The sequence below is a fragment of the Dioscorea cayenensis genome, chromosome 6 (genome assembly GCF_009730915.1).
Source record: "Dioscorea cayenensis subsp. rotundata cultivar TDr96_F1 chromosome 6, TDr96_F1_v2_PseudoChromosome.rev07_lg8_w22 25.fasta, whole genome shotgun sequence".
Lineage (NCBI taxonomy): Eukaryota > Viridiplantae > Streptophyta > Magnoliopsida > Dioscoreales > Dioscoreaceae > Dioscorea > Dioscorea cayenensis.
Window position 1 is genome coordinate 8,207,827 of NC_052476.1, and position 16,692 is coordinate 8,224,518.

The 16,692-nt window shown below is 33.3% G+C and overlaps 2 protein-coding genes and 1 long non-coding RNA gene across 3 annotated transcripts; 2 read left to right on the forward strand and 1 right to left on the reverse strand.

Annotated features, from left to right (window-relative positions):
* Nucleotides 1-1,535: 1,535 nt before the first annotated feature.
* LOC120263105 (cysteine proteinase inhibitor-like) lies at nt 1,536-2,505 on the forward strand. The gene is made up of 2 exons (XM_039271012.1): nt 1,536-1,670; nt 2,311-2,505. The coding sequence occupies exons 1-2, from the start codon at nt 1,536-1,538 to the stop codon at nt 2,503-2,505; spliced, it is 330 nt and encodes a 109-aa protein (XP_039126946.1).
* Nucleotides 2,506-12,725: 10,220 nt separating this feature from the next.
* Nucleotides 12,726-13,825, reverse strand: LOC120263106. The gene is made up of 3 exons (XM_039271013.1): nt 13,811-13,825; nt 13,159-13,486; nt 12,726-12,982 (listed from the first exon to the last, which is right to left on the reverse strand). Exons 1-3 carry the CDS (start codon nt 13,823-13,825, stop codon nt 12,726-12,728), a joined length of 600 nt encoding a protein of 199 aa, XP_039126947.1.
* Nucleotides 13,826-14,229: 404 nt separating this feature from the next.
* Nucleotides 14,230-16,223, forward strand: LOC120262785. The gene is made up of 4 exons (XR_005536996.1): nt 14,230-14,352; nt 14,621-14,873; nt 15,672-15,747; nt 16,211-16,223. It is a non-coding gene; the product is annotated as an uncharacterized LOC120262785 (long non-coding RNA).
* Nucleotides 16,224-16,692: the final 469 nt, after the last annotated feature.

Sequence of the window (16,692 nt, forward strand, 5' to 3'; positions counted from 1 at the left end):
ACGCTGAAGTTTTAAGGCACCAAGAAGCCAAAGACTTGAGGAGTTTCACAAGTTAAGGAGCTGGAGATTTTATAAGCGCAAAGAGCCAAAGTCTTTAGCGATAAAAGAAGCAAAAGTGACCAAGTAGGCAACTCGTAAATGTAGAGTGGCTGCAACTTGGACTAAGCTATGTTTCAAGACACAAACCCACATAAAAAAAAAGAAATTGAGGAGAGCTACATCCACAAAGCTAAAAGGATCTTCTGACACACTTTCAGTATAGGAGTTAAGAGCGCCAGCTAAAAATAAATTTTGAAGGGCATGATAGAAATAGCTCTTTCTAAAAAAAATCTCTTGTTAAGCTCTCTTAGAGAATAGCTCTCTTCTTTTGTATTCTTGTCTATGATCATGTATTCGCATGCATCTTTGAAATTAAATATAAAAAAATTATCATGTTTATTCAGTTACTTCTCATTCACACTTGTTTCTTAATCGGAGGTTCCCATGACATTGTCTGGGGTAATTAATATTAGGGGCTTGCCCCTAATAGGAGTTATGAACCGGCAATCATCTGAAATATAAAAAAAATTAAATTTTGATTTGTGATCCATGCTTTTCAACCGGTCATACCCTAATTAAAGGCCGGGTGGAAAGAAAGGAGCCCACAATATGATTTATCAAACTAATGATGTGTTTAGCATATTTGCATGGATCTTGTGAGTTATTTTTGAAATTATTTAAAATAGTTTTTCGAATTTTTAAAAAAAATTATGAGATTGATTTAAATTGATGGTGTAAAACAATAGGCTAACTTAAAATAGCTCATAAGAATGTGTTTTCTCCCAAAAGTTTTAGGATTTGTAGTCATTAAAAATTTTCTCCATAAATAAATAATATAAATTAATTAAGTATATATAATGACAACCGTAAAAAAAACTACCTTCCCACATAATATATAGTATGATGTAAATGAGAATAGTATTAAAAAAAGTTACAAGAAAATTGAGAAATAACTATTAACAACTATTGGCCTTGATAACCCTTTTGTGGGCCCCATTTGTCACATTTATCAAAAAAAAACAATCGATGACCAAGTATCAACAATTAAAAAAACAAAAAAAAATTCAATACAAGAATTATATTAAGCATTTTGAAAATGGAAAGAATAAATTAATGAACAATGCAATAAAATACGAATACTAAAAATACATAAGGAATTAAAAAAACCTATATATAACATGCAGATATATATCTTTTTAAGTCAATGAATTGTAGCTATTTGCAGGCTAAACAAAGTGGAATACACGCTATAGATACTCCCATGTTATAAAAATTTTAATAATTTAAATAATATAACAAATTATTATTGAGAAATGTTAATTTTTAATCTTAAAATATTTAGTATTTACTAGTACTAATTAAATTAAACTTTCGTCAACTTAAATATTTTCTTTTTCATATTTAAAACACAATTTCTTAATCACTCACTCTTTATCCCCAATCAAACATTCCCTTGTGTTTAAATTATACATCAACATGTTTTACTTTTTTTTTCCATGGAGGATGCACATCTTGAGTTTATGAAAGTAGAGGATGAAAGCGCAAAGCCAGAAGGAGCAGGGGTGACTTATGGCATTACTCTAGAAGTCAAGAATGATAATTTGGAACAACTTTATCAAGCCAAAGTTTGGGTGAAGGAAACAATTGGTTACAAGGATCTTCTTGAATTTAACCTTGTGGAAGACCACCATAATATTGATGACATCATCATTTATCTTGCAAAATTTGCTGAGCAAGAGCACAATCAACAGTAGGTAAATCATATTGAGAAGTCTTTTACCATTTTTAAATATGATAATTAAATTTAAGAGGAAACTCAAAATTGAAAAAAAAAAACCTACAAGCAAACGAGAAAAACATGATTTTACTGTGTAAAAAATTAAATATAATAGTGGTAATTAAATTTGTCAAAATCATCTAATCATAAAATTTATTTGAGTCATGAATTGATTTCAAGTTGGACTGACAAAGATTCAGTTTGGGCTCTAGTTAGAATTTGCTATTATTTAGGTGTGGTTTAATCGCTTAATTTTTTTTAATTAAAGCATATAGATCCCCATATGTTTTTTATAATTCAATAAATAACGTAAGTTCAAACAAAATTTGAATCACTAACTCTAATATTACACATAGCATTTGAGCTATTAGATGACTGTTTTACATGCTCAATGGTAATATGCATGGAGCTCATGGCAATATGCATGGAAATATAAATGCCTAATGTCATTTAGCTATATATGTCAACATTGTTGATACTTGGATTGCATGCAGGATGCTCATCTTGAGTTTGAAAGTGTAGTGAAATCAAAGATAGAGCCTATGGTTGAGGGTGTGGCTTATTACATAACTTTGGAGGCTAGCAATATAGGTCTTAAACAACTGTGTCAAGCCAAGGTTTGGGTCAAGGAATCAACAAATTACAAGGAACTTCTTGCATTTGAACAAGTGGTGAAAAACTCCACCTGAAGAAATATATTTATACCTGCTTAAGTCTAGCTTGAGTTTTCAAACCGATGAAGGAAGTCACAAAATTTTATTTTTTGCTATGATGTACATTTAATATGGTGACCCTAGCAATGGTCTAGTGGTTTAAAAATTTGATTCCTTTGCATTTACATGATTAAAACATAATAATAAAAAATATGTATGTTTGAAATTATTTCTCTATAGTATCAAAAAATAATAATAAATTAATAAATTAATAATAAAATAATAAAATAATAAATTGACGCATTTAATATGCAGATATACATTTGGTGAGTCTATGCTTTAAATATTTATATTAGTTTGTGGAATGATATTATTACTAAGTAATATTTTATGTTTAGTAATTGACAAGTTTATACAATTAAGAGTTCAAGTGTTATATATGAGTGTGAAAAACCTATTATAATATTATTTGGTTATTTGAATAATTTTTTTCCTTTTGTTTTGTTTTGTGTTATTTCACGCACAACTTCATTTTTAGAGAAATTATGCTCTTATATTTTAGTTTTTTGTACTTATAATATGTTTTTTAAGTTTTGCTATCTTCAAAACAAACTCACATCTAACAACTCGATCAAATTGAAATTGGTACCTCTTTATTTTCAAATATTATAAAAAAAAATATCTGGTTGAAGGAATAAAAATGTGAAGTTAAAAAAAAATTCTAAAAATGTTAGATTTTAAAACAACTATATATAAATAATTGATCACATATGACCTAATTAATTTTTAAAATTAACTGCAAAATATATTTAGTGCAATGGTTGAATATATTAAAAGTTCATACTGTTTATATGGGAAGAGAGCAATGTGTTGTTTTACCTTTACCTAATTATAGAAACTTATTTGAATTGAACATAGCATTAAGTTGAATTAAATTAAGAGAACACTTGTTCTTTGCTTATCACTCATATCAAGCCTAGTGATATGAAAGTTATGGACCCCATTAATGAACAATATTATATGAGGTCTTAATAGTTCACATTAGCAATGTCCTGATGGCCTTCCCTGGGCCCACCATCACATGGCCCAATCAGCTGTTGTTATTCAAATAAAAGTTATCGCCATATGTGGAGAGCCCGAGGTGGAGTGGTGTATCGTGGGTCCCCCATCTTCTCAGTCGTCCTTTGTCCCCTAGCTATCTTCCACCTGGATCCATGTGACACGAAGTCCCACCCTCTCATCATCGTCCATGTGGCTATGTCGGCACCCTCCATCTCGTTCACCCGGATCGGTGACCAATAATGGCACTCTAATTCAAAAAACAAAAATAACCTACAAAGCCTATAAAAGATACTAAAAACAATACTAAAAAAAAAAAAGTAGTACCCTGTAAAAAAACTAATATTTAAACATTTGATATTCCGTTGTAAAAATCAATACCTGTGTATCTAGATTCGACTAGCCATAATGCCAAGCCTAGCATAGCCATAATTACGTGATGTCTAGAATTCAAATGCGAGTAAAAGGAAACCAGAAATAAACATAATAATGGAAATCGTCCGTAATACATATATGAAAGATAGCTTCCCGAGTATAAGTAAATAAATAGCCAACCAGGTTACAATGCCTGATAATGAGAAGAACGCAATGAATTGCATGTAGAAGTAATAGACAATGAAATGTAAGTAGAATTAAGACATTTACGTATAAGTATTAAAAAACGATAAGTGTATAAACAAAACAAATAAATTCATCTCCAAATATAATACATAATAAAAACAAAAGAAAGGAGCTAAATCAAATATATTAATATATATCATATTGTACATTAAAATCCTATTCTATGTCTACTACATATTGATCTATTCTGCTAACAAAGTTAGACACAGCACGAATTACATTTTTAACAGATATAACACCAAGATTACATAGAAATGACAATACACGATTACAAAATACATGGAGGAAACCACAGGCACTCGAATGTAGGGTAGTAAAAAATCTGAAAGTGAACCAGCATTTGTGAATCTGAATTGTCCCTCCTCAAATTATAGTTGAACCGTATCTGAACCACGACGATGTCAATATGGTCTACCAAATGGTCGCTGGTGATGTTCAATCAACTTGAAATACAAAGGATTAACTAAATCCCAAACATATATATACCCCTCTCTGCCTGTTGTACAGTAATCAGTAGTCCGGTATGGGAATCCATGTTGCACGTAGACGACAGAGATTCGTACGTAACAATAACAATCAGTATATCACACCGTCACTGACATAGAACCGAACAGGTCACCTGATAGTTGGAACAAGGGAGAGTAAATGAACTCGAACACAGCATTTTGACGGGTCTTGCGTTTCAGAAAAATATTTTCATATGTATCAAGAAACTTTGAATAGGTGGAATCAGGTCCAGGATTGCATAAAATAATGTATGTGCTTACCAATGGAGTTGGCACGAGCTCTTTCCTTGGTGTTCAATCTACAAGAAGAATTTATACAGATAAAGATTTGAGCAAATGAAAATAATCACTTCATCAGAACATCAAAAATTATAAATTTACAAAGAATTAAGGTACATAAATTTTGAAGGAAATGAACAACAAAACATTTATCTAATGCATAAGGTTTAAACTTTCGAAATTTTTAAATAAGAGATTCCTTTAGATGAGAGGGCAAAGTATAACCTATGAGGTTGCTTTCTCCTCCTAGAGCAAGGTACAAAATTCTCTCCCTTATTCGGCAACTTCTGCAATTGTGACTGCAAATTTGATGAAACAACTGATTAACCAAAATCAAAGCAAGAAAAGAAAAAAAAACCTACAATGCTGTATCTGTTATCGAACGAATCCATCAAGCAACTTCCAAGTATGATGATAAGATACAACCAACCTTGTGACCCGATAAGTGCTTGAGTAGACATATTTTTATATATGTTTTACATGCATTGAGCATCATTTTTACTGTGGTTTATGTCTTATATTGTGTATTTGGTGTTCTTTTATGCATATAGGTTGTGAATGCTTTAAAGAGTAAAAAAGAAGCAAAGATAGGCTATGAAGACACAATGTTGGGAGTTCTTGTTCAATTCAAGGATCAAGACACGAGAGCAGTTCATAAATGTGGAGATGTGTGCCAACTTCTAAGAAGATTCAAGTCAATTCACTATTTAGAAGGGCACAAAGGCAGTCACATCTTCATATTCCTTCTCTTTGTGAAGATTGCAAGACCTCTCAAAGATACGTCGATGAAGAAAAGTTTTATAGCCTACCACATGGACGTGTGCTCGGACATGTGGCCTTAAGAGAAGAGTGTTCGGATCGCGTTTTGTGAAAAGTACTGTAGCAATTTTCACTGTAACATTACTGTAGCAAAATTACTGTTCACGCGGCAACGTGGAAATTCTTGCAGCCCACGCGAGCGCGTGGGAAATCCACACGGGCGCGTGAGGGCACGTGACAGACGCGATCTAAGGCCTATAAATAGCCGTTTTGCCCTATTCTTTCTCATCTTTTGTGCGGCTCTTGAGGGGTGAGACGGCTAGGGTTTGGAGAGGAGGTCTTTGCGGCTTTGGAGGCGTTTCGTCACCAACTTTGATCGATTCCTCCTCCGTCATAGTATAAAGGAAGCCACCGGTGAACCTAGCTTCGGAGTGGGTCCTTCAAGACGTCGAAGCTCTCCATCAAGGCCATCAGTTCATATATAAGGGAGTTTATTTCTATGGTTTTAATGTACTTTCATTCATCTGATGGTGTGTTTTTGTATGTTGCTCCATGGAGAGCTAAAACCCTAGAGGGTATTTTGGCTTGTGAACCCTAGGATTCTCATCTTTTGTGGATTTGCTTTAGTGTTTCTATTTAATCCGAGTTTGATTAAGTTTTAATCTTGTATTCTCATTGTTTTCTTGTTTAATTAATCCTTGTGGTTGATTGGATTTGCATGATTTGTTGCCTTGGTGGGAGAGAGATCTCCATTAGGGTTAGAACCTCAAGATTGAAGAGGGTTGAGAGGGTGAATCATGAGATAGTGAAGTATCCCCTTTTCCCTCCGATTGGTGTATTCTATCTCCATTCCCTAAGCTCTATGCAACCATATTTGGTGGGAGGCGTGAGATTGCTCGATTTCTCCGCTGGGACCTTGTAGGGGGTTAGGATCCTTCGCCGGGGAATTAGGGTTGGATCAATCTTTAGGAATTGGATACACAATTTGGAATCCCTAGAGTGCTTTTGCGGTCATATGTGGTGTGAGGTGTTGAGATTGAGCGATTTCTCCACCGGGACCTCATAGGGGACTAGTATCGGTGATCTAGAGATAGACCCGATTATGTTTGGATTTCCACGACTTAACTTACTCATCATAGAAACACTTTTGCTTATCCGGTACCTAATACCGAATCCTAGGGGAGCAATGCCCGAATACCCCACTTTTACTGATTGAGATTCTTCTTCCATTTTACCCTTGCATATTCGTCTCCGGTGTTCATCTCTTCGCACATTAGATCACCACACTATCCCATTATCATTAGGCTAGATAGCAGAGAAGAAGTTAGTACTAGTAGCCCTGTTCCCTGTGGATTCGACTACCCGACTCACCGGGTATTTATTACTTCGACACTCGTGCACTTGCGGTACACACACGCATTATTCGGACGTGTCATGACCTATATTTATATGTTTTGAAAGTATGATGATAAGAATGAGATGGTCAAAAATGCAACTATCAAGTTGGGCTTTACCTTAAAAGTGATGATTTTATTTAAAAAAGTGTGAAAATACACCAACAGAGAGAATTTTATTTTATTTTATTTTTCTCTTAGTTAATATTATCCAAAGAATCACAAAGAAATTGACAAAATTAAATCACATTTCATTGTCAATATAATAACTTTGATAAAGATAACAAAAAGAACAGGAAATAGGGTGCCAGATATCCTAAAAAATGTCAATCAGATTTCATTGCCTTTAACTTGTATAGTTTTTGTAACAATGCCACTGAAATTAAATTTATTAGTCTACCTCTCTTTTTGTTTGACAAGTATAACATGAAAATTTTGGACCAGTAAAATCTACATGCTGAAAAATAAATGTAAATTTGTTCATGGAAAATTAAACAGTGGGAAATGATCATGCATATACTTAGTGATGAGAAGCTAGTTCGCACCTATCTTCACTTAAACCGAAATGGTTCAATGGTACTCCACTAAGTATATCAACATTGGGCCATGGGTTCTTAACCTGGAAAGGAAATATATAGATATATATATATATATACATACATACATACAGTCTTTTAGCAAGGGATAATCTCAGAAGATTTTATACAGCAACATAAAATTCTAATGAAGAATGAATGATATATACATATGGCAGGCATCCAATTAGAGATGCTAAAATACATTGCCCAGAGACGTGAGTATCGGAGGCACAACTTCCTGCAATTTTAAAACCTGCATGCATGAGTAGCAGTCGGTGTGAACATTAGGATTTTAATTAGTACTCGAATACTGATACATTATAAAGAGGAAAAAGAGAATGAGAGATGGTTTGAAGAGGGCCAACCAGCTGGAAAATTGGATCATCAGGTATGTGCTTCAATGCAAATTTTCTTTGGCAATTGAATCTAGGATCAGTTTTATGAAGAACTCCATGCCCAAATCCAGGGACAACCTATTTAAGAGAATTCAAAACTTGATAAAAGACATGTTGTTACACTCAAAATGCAAATGCCATTTTTTTTATAAATTATAAAATAAATTAGAAACTCAATCCCAACCATTAAACCGTAGGCTTCTTCAGTATATTAATCAATCAGTCATGAGGCACATTCAGGTCTCTTAATTAGGCTTAATAATAATTATGTGCTCTGCTGCAACTCCAGCACATCAAATACCCATCACATGACATCCTGTACTATTTCATCAGAGGTTAAGCATAAATACACTCAGAAACTCATATAACAAGAATAAGCACGTAAGGAAGCAATGATTATTCCTGTACAAGTGGTGAAAATGTGAAATGGAAGGACAAGTTCCCAATCAATCGAACAGACAAGTTGAAATTCGAATATAATTATATAAATAGATATATGTCCATTTGGTGGGATACTACTTTTATTGTTTTCCTACCAGAAAACGGTTGAAAGCGACAAAACTCATCAAGAATTAAATCATTTCTTAAGAAACCTTTGAAACAACGGGTCAATCTATCTTGTTCACCTAGTTGGACGCTTGCAGCAACTTTTGTCCTCACAAAGTCCACAGCTCTTGGCCTCACAAAAGCCACATGAGGGAAATCCCCAAGTAATTAAGATAGGCTTATAGGTTGAATTAATTCTACGTTCTCAATCACATAGCTCAATATCATAACGTTAAGACAGTTAATTCATTTGAGCTAGAGACATAGGAAAGCTATTGCATGTTCAGGCTACTGCCACAAATAAATTTGATGCTGAAATAATATTATAGAGCAAATCAGCTTACCACGAAGGAAATTCACTAGTGGATATCCCAGATCGATGTAGCTCATCAACATAATGCAATGTTTCTCTGCACTCTTCTCTATCATCAAAGAATTCAGTGAGTTATATACGTCAAGAAATTTTGTCAATAGAAGGATAATTCAAAAAAAAAAGAAAAGAAAAGGCAGAACCTTTGATTTAAGATATAAATCAATCATAAGGAATGAAAAGCATGACCAGTGAAACAAAAGTTACAATTAAAATTGAAAGCAATAAAGAAACATAGAGTTAAACCCGAGCTATTAAAATATGATCCCAAACGCCATAGACAGTGACAAAATATATAAAAATTTCCTTCCCAATTTGTTTTTGAACAATGAGACAAAATCAAGGCCAACACGAAATAATCGAAGCACTCAAATTTTAAACAATTGATCATGAACACCCATCAAAATAAAATAAAGATTTATCCAAAATCAAATAAAAAACATCAATTCAGATCGGAAAAAACCATAAAGATGTAAAAATTCCACAGATCAAGTGACATAAAAAGCATCAGATAATCAGATCTAGAGAAAGAACTCTCACCGGTGCCACTCCCATATAATAAAACCCTCCTCAGCATAATAAAAATGAAGCAGCCAAAGCAAATCAAGCTAATGGAAAAAGAAATCATCACTAATTTAATCCATGTGCTATCTTGCTTATTGAGGATATTAAATAATAAAAATGATAATCAAAACTGTAGCCAGCATAGCTTAAAACAGAAAAGCAATACCAAGCATTTTGAATGATAATACAAGTTCGCATTTTGGATGTATATTCTACTTACAAATGATGAAAAGAGCTTTGTAATTACAGCTTAACTCTAATAACAAAAAAAAAAGCTGCAATAAAGATCAAAACCAAACAAAAAACAAATTCCATTATCCAAGCCCCCACTCACGAGTTCCGATCATGCGAAGTAGTAACAATTTTATTGGATTTCAAGCTCCAATTAAAAAACATGATGGTGTCTCATAAACACATCAGGAAGGAGAACCACAAACAGCCAACAGACACTTGCATAAGGATGGATTCTAAATCTAGGAAAATTCGTAAGAAAAAAATTGATGATAATTCTTTGTAATGACATAATGAAAAAGCACTGTAACTATGAGTTTAGGAACTAGATTGGATGGTCCATGATAAAAAGCACATAATTATTATCGGCAAGTCTAATAAGGAGAAAAAAATTCCTAGCTATAAAAGACCCCGCAAGTATGAGATCAGGACTTGCCTTGCATGGTTAAAGATGAAGCGTTTACTTTTTTCCTTTTGTGAATGTTCTCAAGCGTGCTACTCTGTATTATTGTTATTCAGCTTCTTAAGCATTGAAATGCAGGACAAGTCATTGTCCCATGCTAAGTGAAATCTCTACTTCATAATATATAGTGCCATAACCTTTGGATGCATCCAAAGTTTATGTCTCTAAAGTACCATTTAATTGCTGCAAAAACTCAGCTTGCTAATTGAATGATTGGTGTAAAAAAATTGTTTAAAATCATTATCTTTGGTCACTCTCCTATTCATATGGAAGCACTCTTTCTTTCATATGAAAGTGACACAAAACAAATGATAATTTTACAAACCTAATCAATGTGGTTTATGAGAACAACATGCCATTATAAATAAGTAAACAAGTCTATCTTGACAAGTAGTGCATAATAATTAAACATTGTTATGTGTCTCAATAACCAATAAATTGTGCTATTCTTTTTCAAACTAGTAAATTGCTTAGAAAATGAACAAGATTGACTTTAAGATATGAAAATCAAGTAAACAAACACCATATCACTAGTTAAATTAATTTCCATATTAGCAGGCATGACAGTGAATTCCATTAAGAATTAAAAGATTAAAAAAAACACATGTTCAATGTGTTAATTACAGTAATACGATCTGATCATGCCGATTCAAACAAACACAACCAATTAAAAAATCAGAAACTTATAAAAATCACTAAGGAGATCAAATACCATGAAACAACATCATTTGTTAGGGATTACCTTGTAGAGAATGTGCAATTTCTCCCACTTCTCTTGAACCAATTTATATTGTAGAATTATGTGAATAAATTAACAGATAATGATATGAGCAATTAGACAAACCAATAGAAACAAAACTTGGAGGGGGAATACCTCAGTGACTAATGAGAAGGATTTGGAGCTTGAGAGGCCGGTCAACCAGAAAAAGGCCACTCGGAGATGCAAGCAAAGATTAAATCCTTCAGTGCTACCTAGAAATCAAACAATCTCTACACCCAACCCTAATCGATAATGGAAACCAAAACCAAATGAAGCTCGGGTGCCTTCTCTCTCGCTCGCTCGCCAAATGGTGAGGGATTCGAGCCTTCAAAGAAGAGAGAAGCAAATAGCGAGATCCAAAAAAGGAAGGAGACGATGCCAACAATGAGGAAGCTTCAATGAGGGCTGGGGATTAGGGTTGGTGAGTAAGAGAGTTAGGGCCGGGGTCGGGAGCTCGAGGAGCAGAGTCCATAGTGAAGGGTGAAGGTGAAGAAGAAGAGAGATTAGGGTTAGGGTTTTACAGGGGAGAGAAGAAGAAGAAGAAGAAGAAGAAGAAGTGTAAAGATAAAAAAGAGAGATTAGGATTACGATTAGAGTTAGGGCTGGGGATTAGGGCACTTGGTTTTATTAACAATATAATAATTTGGAGATTAAAGAGATAGCAAGGGTTTAGTGGAAGGATTAAAGAGGGTTTAGAGCTTGCTTGGTGTGAACTATGTAAATTATTATACTTATATTTTTGGCACCGTATTTGGCACAGTAATAATATATTAATATATTTATATTTTTGGCGTCGTATCTGGGATGATTTTAATATATTAATATATTTATAAGTTTGGCACTGTATTTGATACGACATTAATCAATTTACTATATTTGTATTTTTGGCACTGTATTTGTCACGGTATTAATAACTTACTATATTTATATTTTGGCACGGTATTTAGTACGGTGTTAATATATTATTATATTTATATTTTTGGCACCGTATTTGGCACGGTATTAATATATTATTATATTTATATTTTTAGCATTGTATTTAGCACTGCATTAATATATAAATATATTCATATTTTTGGCATGGTATTTGGCACGGTATTAATATATTATTATATTTATATTTTTTGCACTGTATTTGGCACAATATTAGTATATTATTATATTTCTATATTGTTGGCACGGTATTTGGCACAGTATTAATATATTATTATATTTATATTTTTGGCACGGTATTTGACACGGAAGTAATATAATATTATATTTATATTTTTGGCATGGTATTTGATACGGTATTAATATAGTGATATATTTATATTTTGTCACGATATTTGGCATAGTATTAATATATTATTATATTTGAATTTTGGCATGGTATTTGGTACGGTAATAATATAATTATGTTTTTTAAAAAAATATATTTGGCACTACATTTGGCACTATCATGTAAAATTATTAAATTTATATATTTGGCAAGGTATTTGGCACGGAATTAAAAAATATTTTAAAAAAAATCATATATTTAACACAGTTTGTTAGTTCTGTATCAAATGTTGAAACAAATTTGTCACGATTTTATTTCCGTGCCAACTTTACCGTGCCAATTTGAAATTTTTCTTGTAGTGTAATAGCAGGAACACCCCCTTGGATCTGAACATGTATCCAGTACTTACACTTTGACTGTCAGTCTCGCTGCGCACTTATTAACTCCATCCAGTGCTTTAACCAGAGATACTAAGGAGCTACGTCATCAATCACATTGTACATGACATCATTCCTGAAGGTGTTTGCATTGAAGTCCATGTGTCCACAGATATAGTTATGCAGGCCTAATGACCGAGCCCATATCTTTTTACCTGTCCTGCTCGGCCCTTCCAATATCAAACTCACCGGTCGATCAATATCAGTCCTAAGAACATATTTATTATTATTTACCTCTGGCAGCGTAGTGCCATTAACAATAAAATTAGCCTCTAACCACCACTCAATACCTGAACCAATAATGAAAGAAGAACAAGCTCATTTAGATAATTTAGCTGAGGTTTATGCTGAGGCCCTTAATGCTGGTTCCGCCGCGGATTTATTTCAAGATATATTCAGCTAATGAAAGAATATATTAATACTCAGCTAATTTATTTAATAATTTGTAATAAATCCGCGGCGGAACCAGCATTAAGGGCCTCAGCATAAACCTCAGCTAAATTGAGGGGACCATTTCTTGAAGATCTCCCATCAATTTGGAACTCACCCCAGTCAGTGTAGTCACCGTTCTTCTCAACATACGCCTTGACGTCGGAAAAAGACCTAGCAGTCTGAATATTAGGATGAAAGCTTCTAGAGAAAGGAAGATGTTGCAGATTAAACAATCTTTGATTTGTTATCTGAGCCTTGCCCTCCAATTGAATCAGCACACGTAAATGCTGTTGACCATCATCATGGAGCTCTCTAGCAACTTTAATGAACTTCTTGTTACTCGGCAATGGTACTGCGAGGAGCTACAACAATGCCTCTTCCTTGGACAGAGAACAACGAGGATAGGTCAGGAAGAAATTCTTAGCATTGAAACGATATCTTCTAGTAGGAAGGAGTGGCATGGTTGTTAACAATTTGTTTTCTTCACAGATTTGAGAAAAATACAATGCAAACTAGTGAAATCACATCAAAAGAAAAATCTATAAAAATAGTAGTTTGCTTAGGTTCAATAGCACACAACTTTATTTTGAAAAAACAAGGACTTCAAAATCCAATACAAAAAAGTCATACTTAATTATATTCCAATATCATGAAGATTCTAGATAATTTCCACTCTTTTAAACAACCAACTTCTTCTCCATGTTCCTTGGTAGGCCTATAATTTAGGCCCTTTTTTCCACCTAAAAATATTATGAATGCAAACAATATAAATATGAGAAATTAATGAGTTAATTAAAACTGATGACCTTTGAGAGTTTGAAGAGAGACTTGGAGTGAACACGAAGGACTAACTTAAAGAAACTAATTAAGCTCTTACTTGAATCATTCAAATATCAAATCATAATGGTCATTTATTATGTGGTCTTTTATATTCACACTTATGACTACAAGTATTTGGTAATATTTTTTTTAATAAAAGCATTTGGTAATATTAAATTCACACTTTTAGATCTTCACAATTAAAGTCACATACTAAAAATAAATAATTAAAAAAAAAAAAGGCACAATCATGCATTATAAAAGAAGCAATCCTTGAGAGACCATCAAATTAACTTAATCCTCAATGGCCACCACAAAAGAAATCAAAGATGAGGAGATCATCCTCAAAACCAATTCCTTCATCATTTCTCTTGCAAGATTTGCAGTAAAAGTGCATAATCTGAGACAGGTGATCTCTCTCACATAATTTTGTTATGTTAGATTTTATTATATTTAATCTTTAAATATATATTATGCCCTAGAAAAAAAAATTTAAAAGAGACTTTCTTCTTGATTGTTAAAGCTTGTTTCTTTAAAAGATCAGTCTTTTTAAGCTCTTGTTCTTGCATCTTATCTTCTTGATTTAATTTTTATATTCAGTTAATTGTTAGTGAGAGTGTTGTTTATATCATGTGATTGTGCTCATCTAACTACACATTTGCATGGTATGCATGCAGATCGCTCATCTTGTATTCAAGAAAGTAGTGAGGGTAACTAAAGATAGTCGTTGAGGGAGCTATCTATGACATAACTTTAGAAGCCATCAATTTTTATGGGGTGGAACAAGTTTATGAAGCTAAAGTTTGGGTCAAAAAATTAACTTTATACAAAGAGCTTCTTGAATTTAACCTTGCAGTGGAGATCAATGAGGATCCTGATTACATCATTGATCTTGCCAAATTTGCAGTGCAACTATATAACCAGTGGCAGGTGATCACTCTCTCTCTCTCTCTCTCTCTCTCTCTCTCTCTCTCTCTCTCTCTGTGTATATATAATTTTAGAAGTGACTTTGGATATATATAAATATATATATATATATATATATATATGATTTAGAACATATAAGCATTTCATCAATTTTTCTATGTTTTAGGTGAAATTTAAGATTAAAAGGGAGGAAGATAATGATGTGTTTAGCATATTTGCATGGATCTTGTGAGTTATTTTTAAAATTATTAAAAATAGTTGTTAGAATTTTTAAAAAAAATTATGAGATTGATTTAAATTGACGGTGTAAAACAATAGACTAACTTAAAATAGCTCATACGAATGTGTTTTCTCACAAAAATTTTAGGATTCGTAGTCTTTAAAATTTTTCTCCATAAATAAATAATATAAATTAATTAAGAATATATAATGACAACCATAAAAAAAAGTGAAAATTGCCACAAAAAAAAACCCCCTAAGTTTGCAATATTGCCAAAAACACCCCCTTAATTTTGCAATCCCTAAAAACCCCTTTTTTTTTTAACTCAATGTTTTTCAAACCCCCAAAGCATGTAACGGTGGTTAACAGAGTGATTTTTAAATTTTATGGACGAAAATGCCCTTGCATGAGAAGTTGTGGCTGCAGCCATTTCGGTGGTTTGAGAGGAAGTGGAGGGTTTTCTTAGGGTAACCCCAAGAGATGAATTTACTAGAGCCGTATACTTGTTTTTTTCTCAACTCACGTCTTTAGCTTTTCCCTTTCCGAAGTTGTCTCTACCGGCACATCCTCTGTAATTTCAGCTTTTCTCTTTCCACCGGTGTCTCGAACGAGAAGTCCCGAGCAAGTATTCAGCATTTCATCAGTTTGCAATCTAAGGTATTGATTATGGTTTTATGTTAACTATTCTGTTACAAAGAAAGATTTTTCGGTTTTGTTTTGTGGTTCTGTTTTTATTGGAAGATATTGAAGTCTGTAGGGGGATTTCTCGGCTGGGGTTTTGTTAGTATGCAGGACGATTTTCTCGACTAGGGTTTTGTTTTGTTTTACATTTTCGTCTATATACACTATCGAAATAAGTTTATCGATTGTTATGATTTGTGTAATGTTTATAATGTACGTTTCCCCTTTCATTTGATATGATTGCAGTTTTACAAATGAGGTTTACGTTTAAGAAATGAGAGGTTACAGTTTAAATATTGTTGTCTCTATTTAAGAAACTAGGTCTCTGTTTAACAAGTGATATCTCTGTTTAAGAATTGAGAGGTTACCGTTTAAAACCTTATATTTTTGCTTAAACATTTGTGAATATTGCTAGCTGAATGTGTTGTTATTGTCGCAGGCTTGTAATTATGGAGGTCAACCTAGTTAATAGGTGATGCTACTTGACACTGATAATAGAGACCTTGGCTGAATTAAAAGTTCACATGACCCTTCGATACTGGGAGATCATCCGAAGGACATCGTTTGCAGCATTTACTAAGCTGGAAGCTATATTCCAAAAGAGAGCCCTTCTTAATTCTCTATTGCAAAGATACAATGGCCGCACTAATAAATTCAGGATCGGGGAAAGCCTGCTAGGTTTCAGGTCTGAAAATGTGGCCCTCGTTCTTGGTCTATGTTGATATGGAGACGCAGTCTTGTTTCAGAAGAAGAAAACACGCTCAACTTTCGAAAAGAGGTATTTATCAAAAACCTACGAGAGACACAGAGACTCCATCAAGAACACTCTTGAGCAACTCGTTGGACAGAGGGGAGAAGAAGAAAATTTTGCCAAACTCCTGATGGTGTACCTCATGGGTACAATCTTCTTCCTAAATACCT

Coding starts and splice junctions, on each gene's coding strand:
- LOC120263106 (XM_039271013.1), bottom strand. Junction 12,983..13,158: donor TGCTGAGGCCCTTAATGCTG/GTTCCGCCGCGG, acceptor TTATTGGTTCAG/GTATTGAGTGGTGGTTAGAG.
- LOC120263105 (XM_039271012.1), top strand. CDS start 1,536: ATGGAGGATGCACATCTTGAGTTTATGAAAGTAGAGGATGAAAGCGCA. Junction 1,671..2,310: donor TTTATCAAGCCAAAGTTTGG/GTGAAGGAAACA, acceptor GATTGCATGCAG/GATGCTCATCTTGAGTTTGA.